This window comes from Athene noctua, chromosome 1 (genome assembly GCF_965140245.1).
Source record: "Athene noctua chromosome 1, bAthNoc1.hap1.1, whole genome shotgun sequence".
NCBI classification, from domain to species: domain Eukaryota; kingdom Metazoa; phylum Chordata; class Aves; order Strigiformes; family Strigidae; genus Athene; species Athene noctua.
This window is the reverse complement of record NC_134037.1, coordinates 249,432,716-249,455,916: the sequence shown is the minus strand read 5'-3', so window position 1 is coordinate 249,455,916 and position 23,201 is coordinate 249,432,716. Positions and strand designations below refer to the sequence as shown.

At 35.9% G+C, this 23,201-nt stretch overlaps 1 protein-coding gene across 2 annotated transcripts in view; it reads left to right on the top strand.

Annotated features, from left to right (window-relative positions):
- Positions 1–12,880, top strand: part of DYNC2H1 (dynein cytoplasmic 2 heavy chain 1) — a 182,683-nt gene extending 169,803 nt beyond the window's left edge. For both annotated transcript variants that reach the window (XM_074916428.1, XM_074916437.1), the window contains 3 exons: positions 21–102; positions 7,625–7,741; positions 12,341–12,880. In XM_074916428.1, coding sequence (XP_074772529.1) covers positions 21–102; positions 7,625–7,741; positions 12,341–12,499 — 358 coding nt within the window. In that variant the 3' untranslated portion in view covers positions 12,500–12,880. The remainder of the gene's footprint in view (positions 1–20; positions 103–7,624; positions 7,742–12,340) is intronic.
- Positions 12,881–23,201: the final 10,321 nt, after the last annotated feature.

The following is a 23,201-nucleotide window of genomic DNA, read 5'->3' as shown; positions in this document are numbered from 1 at the left end:
TATGTACGTTTCCCTTGCAGAGTAATGAGCTGCTCAGTGGACAGCCTTAAATTTACAGCATCATGGAAAGGGCGAATACAGGAAGGCAAACTCCAAGTTAAGGTATTTTACTAGGATGTTTTACTAGAATTTTACCTGGATGTTTTATTAGCATAGTCCAAGTCATCTGTCCATAAACTTTCTGGAAAACTGAGCTATAAATCTATTCGTGGACCTGAGATACAAAGGCTGGTTAATGATATACAGCTACAAAACTCGTAGTGCAAATATTCTGCAAAAATGGGAGAAGGAAAACAGTTACTTTTCTACCCCTCTCAAGTCGCAATGCTGATTTAAAATTTAGTTTAAACTTGCTCCATTCTCTTCAACAACCTCTTAGATAAAAAATGAAGCTTCAGTTCAATCAGTTATAATCTGTTGTCCAGAAAGTAGCTGTCCAGCAGGACTTGTGGCATGCAGCAAGAGGAAATACATATGTAAATCTTTAAGTCTAAGGCCATGTGTTAGCATTTGGAAAAGAAACTTCTACTAAGGAAGTAAACAAACTGAAATAAACTGTAATATGAGTAGCTATTGATATGATAAAGACCCAACAATTTTTTGGGCTACAGCCAACAGAGTCACTACTGATTCCTTAGACAGCAAGTAGAGATGAATCCTCAAATGATTTAGCTTAGCTTCTTAACATTTCGGGTGGCACTGCCACTTTGGCTGAATGCAGATCTTTTTGCACCTGTTTTATACTTAAGTTTGTAGGGAATTCATGAAATAAGTATTCTGTGCCACAACTTCTAAGAGGTGTGTTGGTTCCATGATAATACTGCACAGCTCAAAGTGCTGAGTTCAGCTCAGAGCACGACACTTAAAACTGCATTCTTACAGAAACAGGGTGAATAATACAGGGTGCTCACCACACAACGATGTACTGATGTGCAGTTAAAGCAGAGATATTACTAGACTTGGAGGGAAAAAAGCAAGTGGCACGGTACCTTCTCTAGTCTGACAATGCAGGCAGACACGTAAGTGTGGGAGATATTAGGGTTCTGAGTTGGCTGCTGACATTATCTAAAATTAATACAGAATGTGTAAGAATTCATATTCCTAAAATATTAATAGATTGTAAGGCCAGAAAAGATAACTGTAATCATCTAAGCTGACCTTCATACAGTACAGTCTTTTGAACTTTGTTGAATTAATTCCTGTTGGAACTAGAAAATATAATTTAGAAGTATTCAATCTTGGTATTTAAATAAGAGTAATGGTTGTCTACTTCATTTAGTGAGAAGCGGATGGGAGCCTAGAAAAATGGAGATAAACAAACCAAGGGACTTTTAGGGCAGTTTGGTTCCCTGGGATAAGCCTGGGATATGATAAACCTCAGAGCCTGCAAAACATATGTTCTGAGGTTCCAGATTCACCCAAGACTTTTAAGTCCACAGCAGTAAGCCAAAATTGAGTTTCACATCTCAGACCACTCATTCTACCAGGCTATCATCTGCAAGTCCTAGAAGTCTGGACTTCTTCAAAACCATCCTACCATCTTTGAAAAATGTCAGAAGTCATGTCAAATACCTGAACACCATTCATGAAAAATATTATCTAAGTATTTTCATATGTTAAAAAATATTGCAATATTTTACCATTGCTAGATTGAAATAGCTGCTTGGAAACTAGAGTTAAAGGCTAATTAGAGAAAAGCGTTCTATAACAACACTCCGGTAAGATTTATTGAAGCTTATAATTCTTTCTTATGTGCAAATTTATGTGGTAGATTTTTGATAATACTAGTTAGAATACACTGTTAGCAGTCACTGTTACATGTAGCCAAAAAGGTTAACATATATGCTCTATTGCTTTACAAAATGAGTCTTATGTTCCAAGAGGAATCAAAAATAAAAAGACAATGCCACAGGAATAGTAGAAACAGTTAGATGAGAGGTTATTTTTAACAAAAGGTAAGAATTCTGTCAAGTTTAGTGACTTGATTTGAATATTATCCTCCCCTCAATAAGAGCAATATTCAGTGAATTTGTATTAGTAAGTATTCACTAGTATCTTCACTACTTCTTTGAATCTTTGATGTACAGAAAGGCTTTGGCACACTTTGCCATGCTGAACATTTAGATTCCTTTCCATGAGTCCTTCCTTGTACTTGTGGAGAACTGGGGAGAAAGTTTGACATTATTAAAGCTAAACACCACATAGACTGTAACTAGGGCATAAAAATGTCAGTGATTCAGAAAAGTCATCCTCTAAAATGTGTCTTGTTTGATAAGGATCCTCTGGATTGCATCCTAAGCTTGGTTCACATGCGTAATATGACTTTTAATACTGGTAAACTTAATGTTGTATTGGCAATTTCAATAAGTCAGACTAACCTTATGGAGTGGGAAGCTGTTTTGAGTGGAGACTCAAAAAAAAATGCAATCAGCAGAATAGATAAGTCCTTAAATAAATGCTGCGGTGAGGTCGCTGGGACCCTGTTTTATCCCACCTGACTTTAGATACCTAGATTGGATATTGGAGTTTAACAGCCTCGTTTTGTCAGTGAAGAAAGACATGCACTAATTCAAATCTTAAAAGTCTTAAACAACTTTCAGGAGATACCAGTCTTTCTCTACTGACAGGAGAAAACCTACAACTGCTGTGAACCTACCATTGTAGTTTTGGTCAATTAAGTTGAAAGCTGGATTTTATTTAAACCTGTCACATTTTGGAAGTTTAAATTCACAGGTATCATGGAGACATAGGGTTCAGGAAAGAGATATTTAAAGATTTTTCAGGCTTTATGCAAAAAATATGTTGTTTATACAATGCTGTTATGAAGAACAACAGTTGTCTACTTAATTAAAGATGATGTCATCATTGTATAAAATCACCAGTGCTGATAAAAAGATCTCTTTTATAGAAAGTGTAATACATGAATGAAAAATCTTACATAGGAATGAAATAGAAGAAAACTAAGTGTAAGCACAACAGGATGTTCTAAAAACAAGGTGGAAAGTGTTAGCAAAAAAAAAAGTCTAGTTTAAAAGTCTAATTACTTCCTCATTGGATATCCTTCTGTCTGCAGATAAGGCTACTAAGAAATTTTCTCTTTGCTAATCTGCTTTCTTCTCACATAGGATAGATCTTCAAACTATTAGAAAGTTTGTGATAAAATAATGGGTAGAAATGGTAAATGTGATTTTTTTTTTTTGTTAGAAGATTTGATTTGTTGACACTGCATGTTCCTTCTTCACATGATTCAGACTGCAGGTTTAAAATTGGATCTCTCACATCCCCTACAAGAACCACATCATGGTACAGGCTATTCTGAGGTTTATCAGTCTCAATTTATGCTAATGGTTGTATTTCACTTTGTGCGAGTATTTCTACTGAGAGACTTGGTTCTGTACTCACATGGTTGGGGGACTCTGTTTTGGGATATGAAAGAGTCATGCTCAATATTTAATTATTCTAACAGAATATATTTGTTGAAGGATTGGAACAATTAGGAATGTGGACGAACATTAAATTTAAACCTAAGATTCACACATACTTTGTGTAACTGTCTTAGTCACACTGTTTTGAAGACATGTTCTTCGAGATATTTTTTCTTGCCTTTAATTTTAGAAGTTTTTGATGGCTTAGAATTTGTTCTGATAAGGAAAAGAAGGTGGAAATCTCATTATGATCTGTATTATGAAAATGCTTTTTTAGTCTTCCTTCGCTTTTAAAAAATAGCATCATGCTTCATCAATTGTAGACATTTGGAATGATCTTTCTGTGCCAAAAATTTCAAATAATATACCCTGTGATCATCTGTAAGTCGAAAACATGAAGTGCTAAAACTGTCATTGTAACTACAAAGTAGGCAGAGGAACACTCAGTCAGGCCAAGAATACACACGAATCTGGGTGAATGATCAATTCTGATGTTAAATTATCAGTGTTAATTCAGATGATAGTTTAGACGCATGATGTGGGGTAGATCTCTCCTAGTAGGGTGTGATGAATATTTGACTTAGAATCAATCTGTATAAAATTACACCTTCTTTAGTATCACTTTGGATTTCTCTAACAAAAGGTACTGAAAATGTATGGCTATGGCAATATAATTGCCTATTGATATGCAAATACTTCATTTGCTTTGTGTACTGATTGTGCTGTTGTACAAAAGCAGGTAGTCATTCTTTTTGACATCCCATTTTCTGTTATTGTAGAAGAGAATGGAAAAAAGAAAAAACATGATAAGAGGCTTTTTAAGTAGTAGGTGCATAAAAATAGTGAAAATAAAAAAAATATTGCAAGTTTATAATATTCAAATCCATAATATCAACATTAATATCAAAACTATGCTCTTAGCAACTGAGAGAAATGCTATTATAAGGCACCCTGAGAGGTCTTCTTTTTTACGGTATACATCCTGAAATATCAAAAAATTAATGATGAAGGCCTGTAGAGGTAATGAAGTGAAAATATGACTCCCTGAAGTCTGCTGTAGTTTGTATCATTTCATGAGAAATTATAGCATGAAATAGTAAGGCAAAATGAATTGCAGACAATTTGAAATTTTGGAACCTGAGATGTTTTGGACCATGGTATCAGCACATTTTCTACAGATATATGTTAAACAAACATTATCTGTAACGTATAACAATAGACTTTTTAAAAATTAAACTAGTACCAATAGTTGCAAAATGCCAAATACTTTGTAAGAATTAAAATTTTAAAAGTTATGGTAAACTCTACTCTGAGCTGAGTTGCAAAAATACTATGCATGCTGATTATAGATACTGTGAAATCCATGTGCTTTGTAGTAGTTGTAATTTCTCTACACCATTTATCATGGAATTGAGAACAAGGCTATGACAGTACTCAGCCAAACAGTATCTGAAAGAACATTATTCCAGTGTTGGTTTGGTTTTTTTTTTTTTTTTCAGTGTCTTTTAATATTGAATCAAAGTCAAAATTTTGGTCTTCATCTTCAAAGGAATTTCTATGATTGGTTGAAGTTTTCCAGAAGATCAAATGATGTTATTTTACATAAGTGTAATGTCAAAGGAACTGCCAATATCAAAAGAAGAAATGCGTGTGCAGTAGAAAGAGATTTTTCAATAGGCAACCCACTTCTATAGAAACTTTTAGAGATGTTCAGGATGGCCAGACCTTTGAACACCCTAACAATACATTTTAAAACCTCTTCATCAGTCCAGTCTTCCCTCAATAACTTTGCCAAACTCACATTTTTTATCAAACCAAACTCCATAACAAAATTCCTTACAGAATGCAGGAAGGGTAGAAAGAAGAACATACAAGATGAATCTTTCTAATATTTGTGTGATAGAGTTAAATAAGAGCTTTGAAAGCATTCCTTCAGAAGTGTAGTAAGATAAAGTATAATCTAGGACCTGTGGTTATAACAGATTGAGCCCCTGATGCCGGGAAGGCATCTGTGGGAAAGCCTCAGTAGAATCATTAGTAAGACTTTGTTCCTTCTGTGCTTTTTATGATATTTTTCTTTATACTCTTTGTTCTTGCAAGACAGAAGTGGCACTGGAATGTATATAGGCTGTCATTAAAGACTGTTGACACTAGATCTTTTACTAGATAAAGTCAGATTTTTCCAAAATCTGTCTGTGTGGAGAGATTTTGAAATTGAAAAGAAACAGTACAAAATATCAAATGTTAATGCTGTTTAAAAGCAGCAGACCTGAAAATCTTAGGGAAGATTCAAAGCAAAGTTCATAATAAACTTGGCAGGAGAAGGGAGAGGAGTGTCACCCTTTCATAACAAAGACCTTAAGGTTTTGGCAAGAGGTTGAAGGAGAAAAAAAAATGGTTTTGCAGTTCAAATAGAAAATCTGAAAAAATTGATCCATTTCACTAAGGCCTTGTTATAATAATTTGTGGAAGATCACATTAGAGAAGAAGTCATACTACTCTCAGCTTTCAATTGGGGCTGTTTTGGTTCAGGTTACCCACAGTTTTGGAGACTTTATCATGAGTCCTAGTCTGTATGGAGCACTGATTGCTTCAAAGAATGTTTCCCCTTCTCTGGTCACTGTCTGTCCAAGGTGAAATACAGCTTTTTTTCTACAGCTTTTTAAAATGCAATCTTTCATGACCTTTTTTTCACGTTAAAATATGTCTATATGCATCTTGTACATCATAAGGAAGAGTCCTCAGTTCAGAGTTAGAACAGAAATATGACTTTAAAGAGCAAATTTTTGAAGACTGAAATGCATGTCTACAATCAAAAGAATAATGTTATTAAAAATGCACAACATAATCTTAGCTAGGTTACAGTTAGTAAAGTATTAACAAAAAAACTTCAACACTTGGGAGAAAAGCATTACTTTTCAAGTATGACAGTAACTCCCGTTGTGTTACTGCTTAACTGCAACTTTTCTTGTCAAATAAGTAATTTTAGAATACTGTAATTACCTAAGCAAATTATTTCCATTACCTCGTCTATGATAACAATCTTCATTGTAACATCATACTTTAACCACTTTTTACAATCTAGCATACTTTTTAAAATTTCTTGCAAAAGGAAATGTGTTAGAAAATGATACTTTTCTCCATTTGATTATGTGGTCACTCATCCAGTTTCCAACAGCATTGTATTTCCTAGTTCCAGCACCACTTTATGAACCTTGTGTTTGGTGAAAGCCTACCTCACTATTATGTATTAAATTTAGGGCTTCAGAATGTTAGTATAACAGATGATTTTCAGATTGTGGCTTCTGTTATACATCTGCTCCAGTTTAAGATTTAGCCTTCTGGAAAGCTACGTGAAAGTTATTACTGGGTTAAGTTTTATTACTGCTAAAATTGAAGTTCTCACTTCAGCAGGCCAAACTGACCATTATTATTTATACTGACAAACTATTATTATTTGTACTGGGAAAACAAAATGATCAACAGATATTGAAAATTTTATTTGGAAGAAATCCAGAATAGATATTGTCATTAATTTATGCAGGACTTCAGTGAAGAAAAAAAGAGAATGTTTAGTTCAGAGGCTGAAAGTTCTTACTAATTGAAAGAAAGAACTTAAAGTGTGTTACATGTAAGGGATTTTATAGTCACTTATAGAAGCATATGGGATTCTTATTTAATTTTTCCATACAATAGTTTATCTAAGAAATATTGAGTTATGTTAAATACAAGTCTCTCTCATATTATTTCGTTACATTTTGTTTGTCTCCGCAGAAGCTATGTAATCGCGCATCCATTCTCTGAAAGCCAGGCTCAGATGTCAGAGCAGGAAGTCATGCCTCTTTCAGTGATCGTTCTCTTCTTCTTCACTCTGTAATGATTGTGTACTTGGCTGTTGCTAACATATTTCCATTAATCTAATGCCAGGCAACTTCAGTTTCATAAGTGATGACATTTACAGGTATTTTTCTCGTAACATTTCAAAGAATGTGAATCCAAATCAGAGGAAGTTCATGCCGAAGCATGGTCCAGATCTTGCTTTTAAATCATGTTTCCTATTTTTACACAGAAAAATGCAATAATTAGTTTGCTGTTTTGGTCACAGTAAAAAGGATCATCATTTATTAAAGCACAGTGTAATCATTACTGACATTTCAAATCTGTTATATATATTTGAATATTTTATATTTCCATGGCAGATTAGTGGCTTACAACTGGAAGGCTGCAGTTTTGATGGAAATCGACTTTCAGAAAATCTGCATGATTCTCCCAGTGTGTCATCTGTTCTCCCTTGTTACATGGCCTGGATTCCACAGGTATTAAATTATTAAAAGCTCTAAACTTTCAAGACCCATAATTTGCTTTTTGCTGTGTAGTACCTTTTCAGTATGACGTCGCTGACCTGTTTTCCCCATCATTTCAAAATAAAAATCCCTGTCTTTAACAGGAAAAACAATTACTTCTTTTATATAAAAAAAATAACTTACTGTAATTTTTTGTATATTTTTTAGCTTTTATTGTTTAGATTAAGACAAGGTGTTTATTTCAGTCATACTTTTTTTTTCGTTGCCTTTTAAAAAACATTAACATTTTCAAAAGTGTATTTTATAAATGTATACATGAGTTTGGGAGTTCATTCCTAGAGTATATTTTCTTTGCGTTTTAAACATTAAATTGAAATGCAACAGCAATAAAAAGGTAGAGAACATGATGTGATCTGTAAGCAAAGAAAGCCTTTCCCCTACTTACACTAATTTTAAAAAATGCCAATGCTTGCAGAACTGTGTAAGATGAAAGTGAAATAATCCAAACAGTAAAAATTGTTACTGCTTCTGCTCTCTGATTATAATAGCAATCTCCAATAAATAAAGCAAAAAGTTACATAGAATTTATTCAAGCATGTATTGGAATTACAAATTCACATACCTACAGTCTTACAACTAAAAGAAAGCTTATAGTAGAATTCATCTCTTCTAAATTTATCTGTCTAAAAGTTAATTGCTGGTATGACTTAGTTGCCTTAGCTCCTTCTTTGGTCCCAGTAGAAGATGTGCATCTCAGGAAGTCCATCTCATCATAAGGTAACTGGGATAAATATCTGTCTAGATGTGACTCTAGATACAGTCTTGACTGCTAATTCTGGGACAGAGAGGTAAGAAGAATCCCACATACAGATATAAAGGAAAATATATAAATGTTTTTACACTAAAAATCATGTGTAAATGTAGAAAGTGAGAAATATGGGTGGTTGCAGTTTTTTTCTACTTATCACAATAAGTACAATTAGCAGTATATAAAAAGTGAAAAATAATGTGTCACCTTTTATCCTGTCCTGTAGACATTAACTCATCAATCAAATGAATTTATTAACTGGAGGAGTTTGTTATTTGGCAGCCCGGAGAACTCTGCAGAGACCCAAGTAGTTGAGATGTCAGTTACAATTGAGTTTACTAATTAACATGAATTATGGCAGTGATGAAATTTGTGGTGTATTGTGATAGATATTGTGCAAGGAGCTCCATTGCTAACACATTACTGTAACCCAACTGTTTTTATTTTCCTCGTTATTTCCAGCACTGGAAAGTATTATATTACAGTACAGCATTAGAAGTATAATGGTCAAGATTTAGACTTTGAACATGCAAGTAAATACCAGCTATCATCTACACTATTCCCAACTTTGATGGGAAAGAAACTGAAAATTAACAAAAAAAAACCCAACACAACAAACATGGCAAAACCTACTGCAAAGTTGACCAGTGAAAGATTTTTCAGTTCTTTAGTTGTTTGCAAGGTTTGTGTTGTTCAGAGAAATAAACAGATTTTTAATTTACTTGAAAGGTGGTGCATGGGATAAATAGGGAATTGCGAGATGTCTTAATATATAGACTCAGTGGTGGGTGGGGGAGGATGATAATATACATGGGTTTACATGGTAACACCAAATATTTATCTTACACACACTGAAATGAGGATTGTAAGTAACCCTCTCTTTGTTCTGAAAAACATTTGTCTTGTGTTAGAGATCAAACAGATTCTTAAGTGTTTTTCTGAATGTCTATATTTTTTAAACTTAGAAAATAAGACCCAGAAGTTATATGTGACATCAATAGAGAGCTTTATCTGTAAAGCATAGAAATGAGATCAATAATCAGTGAATTAAACTTTTTCCAATGTACTTCATATTGGAAGTATTATATTTTTTTCCAAGTCTTTGTGTTGGAAAAAAATGTAATACTTTAAAAACACAGACCAAAACTTGTCAGTTGCCCAGATTTTAAATATAAAGTATCTCTAAGGAGAGAATTTCTGAACTGCTCTGCCCTTAACTTGTTTTGCCGTGGGCTTCATGGTAAAAAATGACCACAATCAAACACTATGCTCAGAAACCAAGGCAGAATTGGAACATTACGCACTTCCACTTATCTCATTATCCTTTTCTTAGGAGAAGAGTACATGAAGTACAACATTATCTTAGGATTCTTAGATTTTGAATGTTTTCTTTTCCCCATAAATATCTCTTATGAAATCTAGTGAGCAAAATTCTGTATATTTATAATGCAATGGTTTGAGGTAATTTTCAACCACACTAAAATAAAGTGAACTCTCTGGGAAAAAAAAAAAAAAAAAGTATCTTACAGGATTTCACTGAGAGAACCCCCTCAAAATGCTGCAATGCTCAAAATGGAGTATTTTGATCTACTAACATGATGCTTATTCTCATTAAACTGTGAAGGTCCTTTCCAGTTTTAATCACTAATAGATCCTAAACTGTGAAGGGTGTTGCTAAGGGGGATGAAGCGATGTGTGAGGCAGTCTAGGCAAAGAGAATTTTTGAACTGTGCATGAGCCAAGGGGGTAAGCATTTGTGGTTCAAAAAGACTTTCACAGAATGGTTTTAACCCTTAAATATGTGTTTCCTCAAAACATCAGTGGGAGTGTGAAAGGCGTGAAAACAGCTATTTTGGTCAAAAAAGGTGTAAAAAGAGGTCTTGGAAGGCAAACTGGCAAACTTTTGGCCTCCCAGCTTTGGCAAAACGCAAATTGTCTGATTAGCATTTCACTCTCAGACTAGGCAGCATTTTGTCTTCTTCAGTAGTGTTAACCAAGGGGTGAACATGGTGAGTATAATCCTTCTGAGAACAGCTGAGTTCTTTTGACAAACTTCTGATTATTAGGTTATTCTATACATCTCTTATGTTGCCCAGACCTTCTGTAAGGATTTAAACACTGCTGTTCAAAAGACGTGGGAAGCTGATTTTCAAAAGGAATAACAAAATTCTTCAGGAATGGTTTACACTTGACATGCAAGACAAAGTGCTTGAAACAGTTATTGTTTGCATGTTTCCTTTTTCCTGTTTTTAGTTATTTTCTAATACCGGAGCTTCACTAACTCACATTTGATGTGATTTGCATTAAAAAGTCCCTCATTTTTGTTTAAAATTCCTTTCTGACAAGTGTGCTGCTTTGTCATTTGATTCTTGAAAATCTTTGATATTTTCGTGTTGACAGAAAGGGAGATTCTGAGTGTGGCGGAAAACAGGCCTAATGTATATCAATTGAATCAAACCCTGAATTACTTACACTAAGTAAATACGTCATGGGTTGAAACCCAAATTACATGCAGTAGGAAGTCTAGACTGAGTCTCTGAGCTCAGTTCTATAGCCATGCATAGGGACAATGCCCTGTGCAAAGCTCTAGGAGGAAACCACATCCAAGGCACTCACACTTTGTAGTACAGAAAGCGGAGAGGAACTGTTACTGTTCTCAGACTAGAGCATTGTTTGCTCATGAGGATACAGACTGAGAGGTAAAGCCGTGGCTCCAGCCAGGCTCCTTCCCTAAGCAGTGTTTACAATATAATTGTCATCTTTGTAGTAGTAGTAGTACTTCTAATGCTGTGGAGTAGGAACATACATGTATAGAAGAATACAAATTATAAATTAATTCAGCCAGAAGTTCAAAGCACTCAGTTCAAATCTGAATGCTTAAAGTATCCTGATAATTTCCTATTTAGACACAATGGAAATGGCCTGTTTTCTAGAAGTGCCAAAGAACCCCAACGGTGACTGTGATCGGTATCAGTATGAAAGGCATTTAAAAAACCCAAAACATCAAAAAATCATCAAACTTGCTTTTTTTTTTTTTTGCTAGTAATATAACTTTTTACATATGCTTGCATGTCTTGAAGTGCTAGAAGTATATAAAAAGTACGAGGGAAATTAGGCTTTTTGTCTGTTTAAGTCCTGGTCTAACTAAATTGTGGTTACTACTTCTCAGTTCCTCTTAATATCCTGCATTAAGTGAGGGCCCTGTGAGGCTGTAATGTAAAGTATAGTATCTCTCTCTATATCAGAGAGCAATTTTTATATTTGGATTCACTGATACTGGAAATTATTTAAATCCCTAAAGTAGCCTGGAAAGTGTGGGGTAAGATTTTTTTTGGTGCAGTTCCAACACAGATCACAGCTGGAGCTGCATTACAGGAGGAGCAGAGGGTTGTGCTGCAGGGATGGAGAAGGGGAGGCAGCAGGGCTTGCTGAGAGCACAGCCTGCCTTGGAACTCAGCATGCCCGAGCAGCAGCTCCCTGCAGTACAGTGCTGGTGCTCCTGAGGGGCTTTCTCCCCTCTGGGAACTGGTCAACACTTCCTTTGCCCCTGGTTTGCATAAGTTTTTTGACATACAATTTTTGTCTTTTTTAGCTCAATGAAGCTTTTCTGAATTCAAATTTTCTGAAGCATCTGCTTTGTTAGTAATCCTTCTCCTTTGTAACCTGGACCAAGAGCTGCCTGTCCAAGGCTGCAGTGTCTGAACTGTATCTTAGGATCCAACTTTAGATACCATATCATTGAGGATTATTCCTTTCCCATGTTTTATTTTCTAAGTGATAACTGAGTGCTTGTCTGTTGACAGGATGCATATGGTCCATATTCTCCAGAGGAATGCATATCTTTACCAGTCTACACTAGCGTGGAGAGAGACCGTGTGGTGACAAATATTGATGTACCTTGTGGAGGAAACCAAGACCAGTGGATTCAATGTGGCGCTGCTTTATTTTTAAAAAATCAGTAATCTGAAACTGCATGATATTAACTCTTGAAGTTAAGAATCATTTAAATATCTCAGTTGTTTCTTATGGTGAGAAAACTTTAGTTCATTGCTTAGCCATTTTTAAAACAGTGGTTTATAAATTCCCCTGTTTATCTTTTTAAGGTATATAAAATTAATTCTACTTGAATAGAACTTTGTTGTATCTTTGTGGTATATTGTAAAAGTCAACATAGCACTATTCAGGAAACTGTTAATCTGTGTTGTTTCTCTAGATTGTTATATGCTGTATTTCTTTCTCATACTAGATGAAGTCTCTTATGTTTTGACCATAAATATTGAATAAGTCAGTGTTTTGTCTTTGATCAGGTTTTTTATTATCCTTTTTGAATTGTTATTCTTACACCTCCATTATTTAATAAAATAAAATTATAAAACTTACCTGTTGTAATAGAAATTGAATGCTTTACTTGAATATAAAAAACGTCTTAATGATGTTTTACTTGTAATCATATTTCTTGGTATTGGTAGTAAATAAGAGGAGCTTCATAAACTTCATGTGGAGTTACAAATTTGATTAGACTGCCGTAATTTTGTTATCTAGAAGTTACTGAAAAAAACAATTTATGATACTGTACTAAATTCCATAGAAATGCCCAAGGTAGACAAACAATTCCTGGGACAAACAAAAGAGATCTTCACCCAGTTGTTAAGAGATTAACAGGGGCATGGATATAATAATGCCTTTTGGTCTGTGATGTGAGAGACCCCTGGAGTCTTGTTCTTAGTGCCAGATACTCAAGTTTGATTTCACTGATTCATGATATATCATGTTGGGATGCTGCCATAGTTTTGTTGTGCAGTTAGGCAAAATTGAAAAAAAAAAAAAAGAAGCAGGAAACTCAAAATCCAGCAGGAAACAGCATTATTGAAGAATAATGAAGTCTCAACAATCGAAAGGGTTTAATTTTTAACTGCAATTACAGAGTCACCTCATGAGGATATTTTTAAAAGCCAAAAGCATGAAAACGCTTTTGTGGTTTGCTTAGAAAACAAAACAGATGTCTTGGCTCTGATATCTCTGACAGATTTTATATTTAAAGTAGTATTTAAATTAAGAATATATTTCACTTACTTGACATTTTTCATTGGTGGTTTGAGGGAGGGAAAAGTAAAGCAGAAAATAGATTGGCCACATCTTTCCCATTATAGGTCTTCTAATAAAAAGATGTCCTAAAATAATCTGATACAAGTGAACATACATTTTAAAAATTGAATCCTATCTAAAAGCAGAATAGATGTACTTCATACTTTACAGATAATTGTCTCATTTTCCTTTATACATTTGACTCTGGTTCACTGAAGAATAAAAATGTAGCAAATTTGCAAAACACTTGTCTGTGAGGTAATTATTAGAAGAAAATGGCAAAGTTTCCAACAGAACAGAAAGCACTCATATAAAGCCTCTGCAAGCTCTGTGAGGATTTAGAGGGTGGGTTGTCCAGAGAAAGTATTCTGTCATTTTAGGCTTTGCTGGTAAAACATCACAAGGAAAAGCACTGGCAACTGTGCTTTCAACTCCCTTAGGCACATGTAAAGATCATGTTGCAGCCTTCCCTTTTTGGATCCAACATGTTTTCATAAAACAGAGTGGATTTGAGCTCTTGTATTTCTCAAAACAGGGATCTACTGGCTCCTACTAGTTCCAGCTTCTCTTTCATGGACAGGTAGAGAAATACAGATAATCATATAACTACCTATGTTAGAGCAAAAATGACTCAAAAATAGACATCATATTTTAAGCTACCTTGCACAGGAAGTAGAGACCAGAAATGTAGTAGGTGGCTTTGATAACCAGTTTTCCTTGTTATGGGAAATAAAAATCTACTTTAATGGGTTGTAGAAATAAAACATTAGTAAAACATTGTGGGGATTTTCATGTTTTGGTTTGGGTTCTTTTTTCTCTCTAACTGTAAGCTTCAAAGATGCCTTCCATCTTGACAAGTGTAAATACAGATATTATTTAAAGCCTCTTGTTTCAGGTCTCCTTTTTATATATTTAGTCAGGAAGCCTTTACTGATTCTATTAATATAGAGATACTGACTGTATCACAAAAACCAGGTATAAGACAGACTCCTCCAGACCTACCACACTATTTCTATTTCAGGGTCAGGAACCGGTTCAATTTCTTACCAGTAACTTGTCTGTACCCTAACCCCTCAGAACTGGCCTCTCTGCTGTGGATGTTCATTACCTCTTTTATCTGTCATCTCCTACTAACTTGGATTTAGAACTGCAGCATATTTCTCAGCTCACACCACCAACAGTTTTGTTTTCAGGACATGCATTCATGCATTCTGTTAGAGAGCCTTCTTTCTGTGAGCAGAAAGTACTGTTAGCCAGCTTGTTTAAATCTCCTTTTATTTAGTTCACCTCCTGGTTTAGAGCCCTTCCACACTACCAAAACTGTCTGGTTGCTTCAGCTCTTTCTGAGTCCTTTCATGAGTGATCTGCAAAAAACCCTCTTAATGTTTAGCTGTAACTAGAGCATTGGATTATATTTTTATTTGGGCAGAAGTCCTTTGGGAGATCATCTAGAGTGATCTATGTTATAAATGTGAAAGTCTCTTCCTAGGTGTCTCTGATGTGTTTATTTATTTAGCACGGGACAAAAAACTGATTTAAGTAAATCTCAAGGTAGTTTGGCAGCTTGAAATCTAGTAGATTTTTAATGATGCAATATTATCATCACAAAAAACTTGAAAGCTCTATATAATCTTCACAGTGCATTAAGCAGTATGCCTGATACTTATTTTGACTAAGTGATTCACTAATCTTTCCTTCTCATAACTCTAGTCATAACCCTGGTGTTTTGGAAGGCTCCCAGGTGACCTAAAGAGGAAAAATGTGTTCCTTGATATTTATTGTCTGTATACATTGTGTGATGTTCTTGCTTTCTACAAAATGTTGTAATCTAAATGAAAGATACTATAAGTAACTACTACTGTATATCATAAGAATGATATTTTTGGTAGTAAAAGACATAACTGTAGAGTGTTTATTACCACCAAAGTGCAGCTGTATCACAAGCATAGGCCATTCAGAAGTATGAATCAGGCAACATAAGAAATAAAAACATCAGAAATGCCTTAATAGTCTGACTAGTGTTTCTGCTCTTCAGTTTCAAGGGTATAGGAACTTGTAAGACTAAAACATATAAAGAGATCTCAAAAAACAAACATTACTACTCTTTAAACACCCTCTTTTGAAGACTTGGTGAAGAGGCATATCTTGAGCAAGTGCAAATTGTTATCAATAGAAATCAAAGTGACAAAACATGAGGTGAAAAAGCCTTTAAAGAATAGCAAAATCTTTGAAAATAATGAAGATTGTGCAGTAACATCTGAGTGTGCTTAAAATACAAATAACTTTTTTTTAAAACAAATGCATTTATTTTATATTTTAAAAGGAACAGTTTCGTCCTTTTGCAATTTATAGCAGACAAGTATTCGTGAGGTATTGGTGATGTCATCTGTTGGAAGTGAGGAGTCTGGTGTGTTTTGCAAGTTCACAGCAAGTCTACTGTCACAGAGCATACTATGTTCCCAAACAGAAGAATACATGTTTGTTGAAGAGTCAGACTCACATTTTGGTGTTATTTGAGATAAACTACCTTTCAGAAACAAGACCTATGATTGTGATAGTGTAACTCATTTTTGTTGTGATAAGGGAAAACTGGTGTTGATTTAAGATATTTTTTCCAAAACATTTTTAGAATTCCACTAAAATCCTAATGCTGCAGTGGAAGGGAAGTTATGCAAGTTATGCTGAGTACAAATAGAACTGGTCATGCAAATTAGTCTTTCTTCCTTGATTTCTTTATTTCAGCTTTCAGAGAACAGTACTAAGAGCAGTAATTTCTCCCAAAAACAGCTATATAATTGTTAGAGCTGAAGAGGGGAAAAGAACTGAACTCCATGCTCAAAAGCATCAAATATGAGTCATTATACGGCCTCTTAAACTGGTAGACTGTCTTTCATTGACAAAAATGGGTTTACATAAATTATAATTAATATTCATTTCCATACTAAAAATGTGCAGGCTTGACTCAGGCTAGAAATTCTTAGATGATATTTTACATATACATTTTAAAAATCCGTTTATTTTTTACATTTTTAATCCCTGAAAACAAAAGATGTGAATAAAAACAGATGTAGAAGCATCTGAAGACAAAGAGAAGGTCACATCTGAGAAAAAAAGCTCACCCTCGGGAGTCCTTATGCTACATTCTCCTCTGGAGGTGTTCAACTTTGTGAGTGCGCTGGAGTTTTTCATGTATTAGAAGCTTCCTTGGAAACTCTGCTGCTTGTGAGGGCATCCTCCTTCACCTTGGCTCATCGCCTCCTGTGTGTGAGGCTCTATAACTCAGCTCCATTTCCTGTGTCTTCATTTCAGCCAACGAAGCTGCTTATAGCAGAGCTCACTAAATTGATGTGTTTCAAGAAATGCTTCTCTTTTAAGATCTAGATTTATTTCTGGTTCTTATGACCTTTATGTTAGATGCCTAGAAAGCAACAGAACAGGGTTTTTTCACTTTCAGTGGGTTTGTGCAAACAGAAAGACTTTTCACTGGTACATTGTAGAAAATCAAAGAATAAAGTTGGTGTTACTTATTTGAAGAGCCTCAGAACAATAATTACTGTTAATATAGACTGCGATTTCCCTGAGGAATAGTTCTTACGGTACGATCTTTGTGGAAGTTGAGGTGTCTTTTCTTTTCTTTTCTTTTCTTTTCTTTTCTTTTCTTTTCTTTTCTTTTCTTTTCTTTTCTTTTCTTTTCTTTTCTTTTCTTTTCTTTTCTTTTCTTTTCTTTTCTTTTCTTTTCTTTTCTTTTCTTTTCTTTTCTTTTCTTTTCTTTTCTTTTCTTTTCTTTTCTTTTCTCCTTTCCTTTCCTTTCCTTTCCTTTCCTTTCCTTTCCTTTCCTTTCCTTTCCTTTCCTTTCCTTTCCTTTCCTTTCCTTTCCTTTCCTTTCCTTTCCTTTCCTTTCCTTTCCTTTCCTTTCCTTTCCTTTCTTTTCTTTTCTTTTCTTTTCTTTTCTTTTCTTTTCTTTTCTTTTCTTTTCTTTTCTTTTCTTTTCTTTTCTTTTCTTTTCTTTTCTTTTCTTTTCTTTTCTTTTCTTTTTTCTTTTCCTTTCCTTTCCTTTCCTTTCCTTTCCTTTCCTTTCCTTTCCTTTCCTTTCCTTTCCTTTCCTTTCCTTTCCTTTCCTTTCCTTTCCTTTCCTTTCCTTTCCTTTCCTTTCCTTTCCTTTCCTTTCCTTTCTTTTCTTTTCTTTTCTTTTCTTTTCTTTTCTTTTCTTTTCTTTTCTTTTCTTTTCTTTTCTTTTTTCTTTTCTTTTCTTTTTTTTTTCTCTCCTCTCCTCTCCTCTCCTCTCCTCTCCTCTCCTCTCCTCTCCTCTCCTCTCCTCTCCTCTCCTCTCCTCTCCTCTCCTCTCCTCTCCTCTCCTCTCCTTTCCTTTTTTATCTGTACACTTCATAATGCATAAAGAATCATGATAGAATATTCAGAAAGCTTTGTACAGACTGATTCTAGGATGTTGTTGTAGGTATGTGAGGCTAGTTCATGCAAAAATTTGGGTATTCATGCTGTGTTACCATACATTGCTATTCTACTTTTTTGTTATCAAAACCATCTGTATTGCTGTGTTCTTGTTTAACACATAAATTAACTGAGAGCTCATATAATTTGAGCACAGTGTAAGGATACTGTCCGGCGCTCATTGATAATCCTGTAAAGGAAGTTACCTAAAGAGCAACAAACAGGTGGCCAAGATGAATGTCAGGTATGTGTACTCTAACTGGGAGCAGTTTCTAATGAAGAATATGACAGAGTTACTGCTGGCTTTGCATCTCAGGAGAAAGAAAGCTCCCCTGGTTGTCTTCAAAAGAAGTATCAGAGATATTCTTCATATCTTCACACAGTATTATACTCACTTACTTTTTCAGAGCAGCAAACAAGAATCTTCTTAAGAGGTCATCTTTGGAAAAATTAATTAGTAATCTTGTTTATGAAGTGTACCAAATAGGCAATTTCATCATCAGAGCTGTCTAACTCCTCTCAGTCCCTGATGAGGTGAGTTCATAGAATGGTTTTGGTTAGAAGGAACTTTAAAGACCCTCTAGTTCCACCCCCCTGCCATGGGCAGGGACACCTTCCACTAGCCCAGGTTGCTCACAGCCCCGTCCAGCCTGGCCTTGAACACTGCCAGGGAGGGGGCAGCCACAGCTTCTCTGGGCAACCTGTGCCAGTGTCTCACCACACTCACAGGAAAGAATTTCTTCCTCCTGAGTTCTTCGCATGCTATCCCACATGGTACTATCGCCAAGCATAAGAGGGTGTTTCATACACTTTTATCTCTCTGCTGAGGTTGCTAAGAAATGTCAACGGTTGAGCGGTTTTGTGACGGTCGTGATCATATCAACATCTGCCACTAGATGGTACTGTGGACTAGACCCTCGTGAGAGGCTGGCACAGAAGATTTAGGGGTGTTTGGAAGGTAAAGACAATTTATAGTATATATAACATTGCAACAACAGTCTGTTCCGAGGGAAATTTTCTTATCAGCAGTGCTGAATAAGCAGCTATGTCTTAAAAAAAAATTACTTATAGTTCGTTTTGATGTAGTTCTCTTTAGAAATAAATGATTCACCAAGTGAATTTCTCAGTACCTAGAGATGCCATGGTTGTGGAAGTGGATAAGGTGCTGAATGACCACTCTGGCCCATCTGCAGCTATTTCTGTAAATCTTCATGGGAAGAAGGAACAGTGAGGAGAATTATAAATCTGCAGCATGGAAACCCAACAGCTTCCTGGGCTGTATGAGTGTTGCCAGCAGGCTGCAGGAGCCTTCTCTGCTCAGTATTGGTGAGACACATCTGGAGTTCTTGGTTCAGTGATGGGCTGCCCAGTACAAGAGAGACATGGACATACTGGAACGAGTCCAGAGAAGGACCATGAAGGTGATTCAGGGAGTGGAGCATCTGACATACAAGGAGAGGCTGCAAGAGCTGGGACTGTTCAGCCTGGAGAAGAGAAGATTCAGCAGGCTTATATCAGTGTGCATGCATATCTGATGGTGGGACAGTAAAGAATATGGAACCAGACCCTTCTCAGTGGTGCCCAGTGAAAGAAAAAGAAGCAATGGGCACAAGCTGAAATCCATTAATTTTTGTTTAAATAGAATTTATTTTTTTTTACTCCTAAGAGTGACCAAGCAGTGGCACAGGTTGCCCAGAGAGGTTGTGGAGTCTCATCCTTGGAGATATTCAAAGCCCAGCTGGACAGAGTCCTTAGCAACCTGCTCTAGATGACCACGATTTGAGAAGTGGGGTAGGACTAGATGATCTCCAGAGGTGCTTTCCGACCTCAGCTGTTCTATGATTGTATAATCCTGTGAAATGCCTGGAAACAAAGAGAAGCTGTTTAATATCAGAAACTCTGTGACATGGGAACAGGAAACCCAGTTTAGGAAAGACAAGTATCCAGTAGAGACTGAGACTCCCAGTTCATTGTAGATAGGTCTCTGAAGTGATGTTTCTATCCTTTGGGCTCCAATAAGGATGAAATGAGTGAAAATGCCAGTAACATTTACTGATACTGCCCTGTCCATTCTATCTTGTTCTTAGTCAGTTGGCTTTGGAATATTTTCCTTATGATTTTTCTAAGAAAATTTCAAATCACCAATGAGAAGAAAACTGAGTAAATTCGAATTTAAAAGGATGTTTGAACTCCAGTACATTTCCAACATAATAAAGATACAGAAAACACATCACTGATACTCTGAAGACAGCACTTCAGTTATATATACAGTTTGTGTAGTAGTTAGCATCTATAAAAATAACTTCTGCAAATCATCAGAAGACTGTATGTCAGAGAAAAAGCCAGAAAACTGGAAGTTCAAGAGCCAGCCTATATTTACTCTAATTTCAGCATTTTCAAAGTACACTCAAGAAAAAAATGTTTGTAGTTGAGATTTTTTCAGAGTGACCTTTCTTTATTGGAAGGAACTGTCACAGAATCATAGAATCATCAAGGTTGGAAAAAACCTTGAAGATCATCCAGTCCAACCATTACCCTAACACTGACCATTCTCAACTACACCAGATCCCTAAGTGCTATGTCAAGCCAATATGTCAGGCATTGGGAAAACATAAAATGTACCTTGTAAGAGCATATTTGATTTTCATCTGTCCAAACCCAGGTTTCATTCATCACTTTGAACACACTGTAATGCATTGGGACATCTTCATAGATGAAATTGGAGTTTCACTCATGGTAAAATCAATGCTGGGAAGAATTCACCTGATGAAATAAGGAGGGGATGGGATGCAAAAAGATATGAAGGAGAAAAAGTCAAATCTATCATAAAGAGCACTGTGATCTGTTATTGTTTCAATGGAGTTTAATGAAAACAGATTCTGGACAATTGTGTTTCAGGATCACCTATGTGAAACCACATCTTATGCTTTTCTAACCTTTTGCTTCCAGATTTTCTTTCTCCTCTTTGCAGAGGATCAAAAAACTTTTCCCTCAAGCCCTTTCTCTAGGAATAACTTCACTGGAGTTCCTGAAGCACTGTCCTCACAGGATCTCCATTTCCTTTTGACATCGAGGTTAAATGCCATTTGCTCTTTGTTGTTGAAAATTACATTTGCACTAAAGAAATATCTGCTCACGCAGATAATTCCTTTTTTAGTCAGAGTTCCATGAAGAATTGGTGGGAGAAACAAGTGATGGGCTAAGTAAATGTGGTCATTGCTTCTGTGCCCTTCAATGGGATTATCTAGGGAAGGCACTTCATTTTTGGAAGTTGCACCTTAAAGTTAAGATTAAAATTTTTAAATAAAACCTGTAAACAATGCCATGACTGACTCTACAAGGATGTTGGTTAGTAGCTAATGTCCTGTTTTGACTTCATTAGACCTTTTGGAGTTGTACTTTCAGCAGCTGCACACAGTGGGGATAACAGTCCCCCCTCCCTTTCATGTCATATGGGTAGTACCTACACTTACCCACTAAGCTACATCAAAAGGCAACCCACTGTCCAGGTTCCTTGCTCTTTTCTGTAGAAATCAGGATTCAAGAGAGTGCCTGATGCACAACCTGTTGACAAGGTAACTTAGGCACACTCCTAGCTCCCCTAATTTATATATAGCCATAGATTCCATGACTGGTTTTGGCTAACACTGTAGAATACTTAGAAGCTGAATTGGGAGAAAGGGAACAGCATTCAGACACCAAAAATTGTGTCTGACTGTTTATAGAGAGAGTGGCACAAATTAGGAGTTTGCAGAGGCAAGAGAGGAATGCTTAGCTCAAGAATGACTGGACAGTTCTGAGTCCTCCAATACAAGAAAAACATTGGAAAAGTTGAGACAGTTCAGTGGAGGCCAATAAGATGCTCAAGGGGCTTGAGCACATGCCTTATGGGGAGAGGCTTAAGGAACTGGATTTGTTGAGCCTGAAGAAGAGACGGCTTGGCTGGACTTATTCAACCGAACAAAGAAACAGTTTTGCTTGGAGGGACTTGTTAGCAGCTTGCCATTGTCTACAAGTAGGTTATTAAGTTCCGTGTCAGGAGGACATGGAAAAGCGGGTGTTATAAATGTATATAGGGAAAAATATTTTCACCATGAGGACAGTCAGTTAGCGGTGCAAGTTGCCCAGAGAGGTGTGAAGTCTCCGCACTTGGAGGTTTTGAAAACTTGACTGGATAAAACCCTGAACAATCTGTTCTGACCCCAGAGCTGACCCTGCTATTGGGGACCTCCTAGGGTCCCCTCCAACCTGAATTATACTGTGTCTCTATCTCTGAACAAAAGAATGCCAAATTAGTTATATATTCACTGTTCCAAGGAAAGTGTATAAATTACAGTAAGAAAATAATGTCACTCTGCTCTTTCTACTTTGTGCTCCATACAGAAATGACCTGCAAGTCTTTCAGTTTTATTGTTGCCTAGTAAGCTATCAGCAAGTTCAGGGGTAAGTCAATGGAAAATGAAGCAGTTCAGAGAATAAACGGATGAATGAAATGTAAAATAATAGGGCAGCCAAAAACAGATTAGAGGAACCTTGCTTAAGGCACAAAAACAAAAAAAAATGTCTGAACAAATCAGAAGCAGGACGCCTGCCAAATAGAGTATTGGGTTATTAGATGACTGAAGTGTAAAAGGACTACTCAGGGAAGATAAGACCACAACATAAAACTAAATTATTTACATTGATATTTATTTCAGAAAAGCTGATGAAGGTTCCCACTCTGATTTCTCTCTCTCTCTCTTAAAAATAAGGGATGAAGCATAGGGATCATCTTAAACTGACCTGTCAAAATAAGAAGTATTATAGGAAACAGAAAATTACTAGAAACTAACAAGTTCTCAGGGCCCCAAGAGTAAGTTATTCCTTAACTTCTGTACCCTCTGTGCCTCTTTCTCAGATGCTGAAAAACTGGTCATCCTGAAAGGCGGCAAAGAGGTAAACGACCAGTTTTTACTTTGCAGATACTGCTGCTTTGTCAAACAATTGGCACAAATACATTAAATGTAAGAAGGGGGATCCATGCCTTCCTTCCTTCCTTCCTTCCTTCCTTCCTTCCTTCCTTCCTTCCTTCCTTCCTTCCTTCCTTCCTTCCTTCCTTCCTTCCTTCCTTCCTTCCTTCCTTCCTTCCTT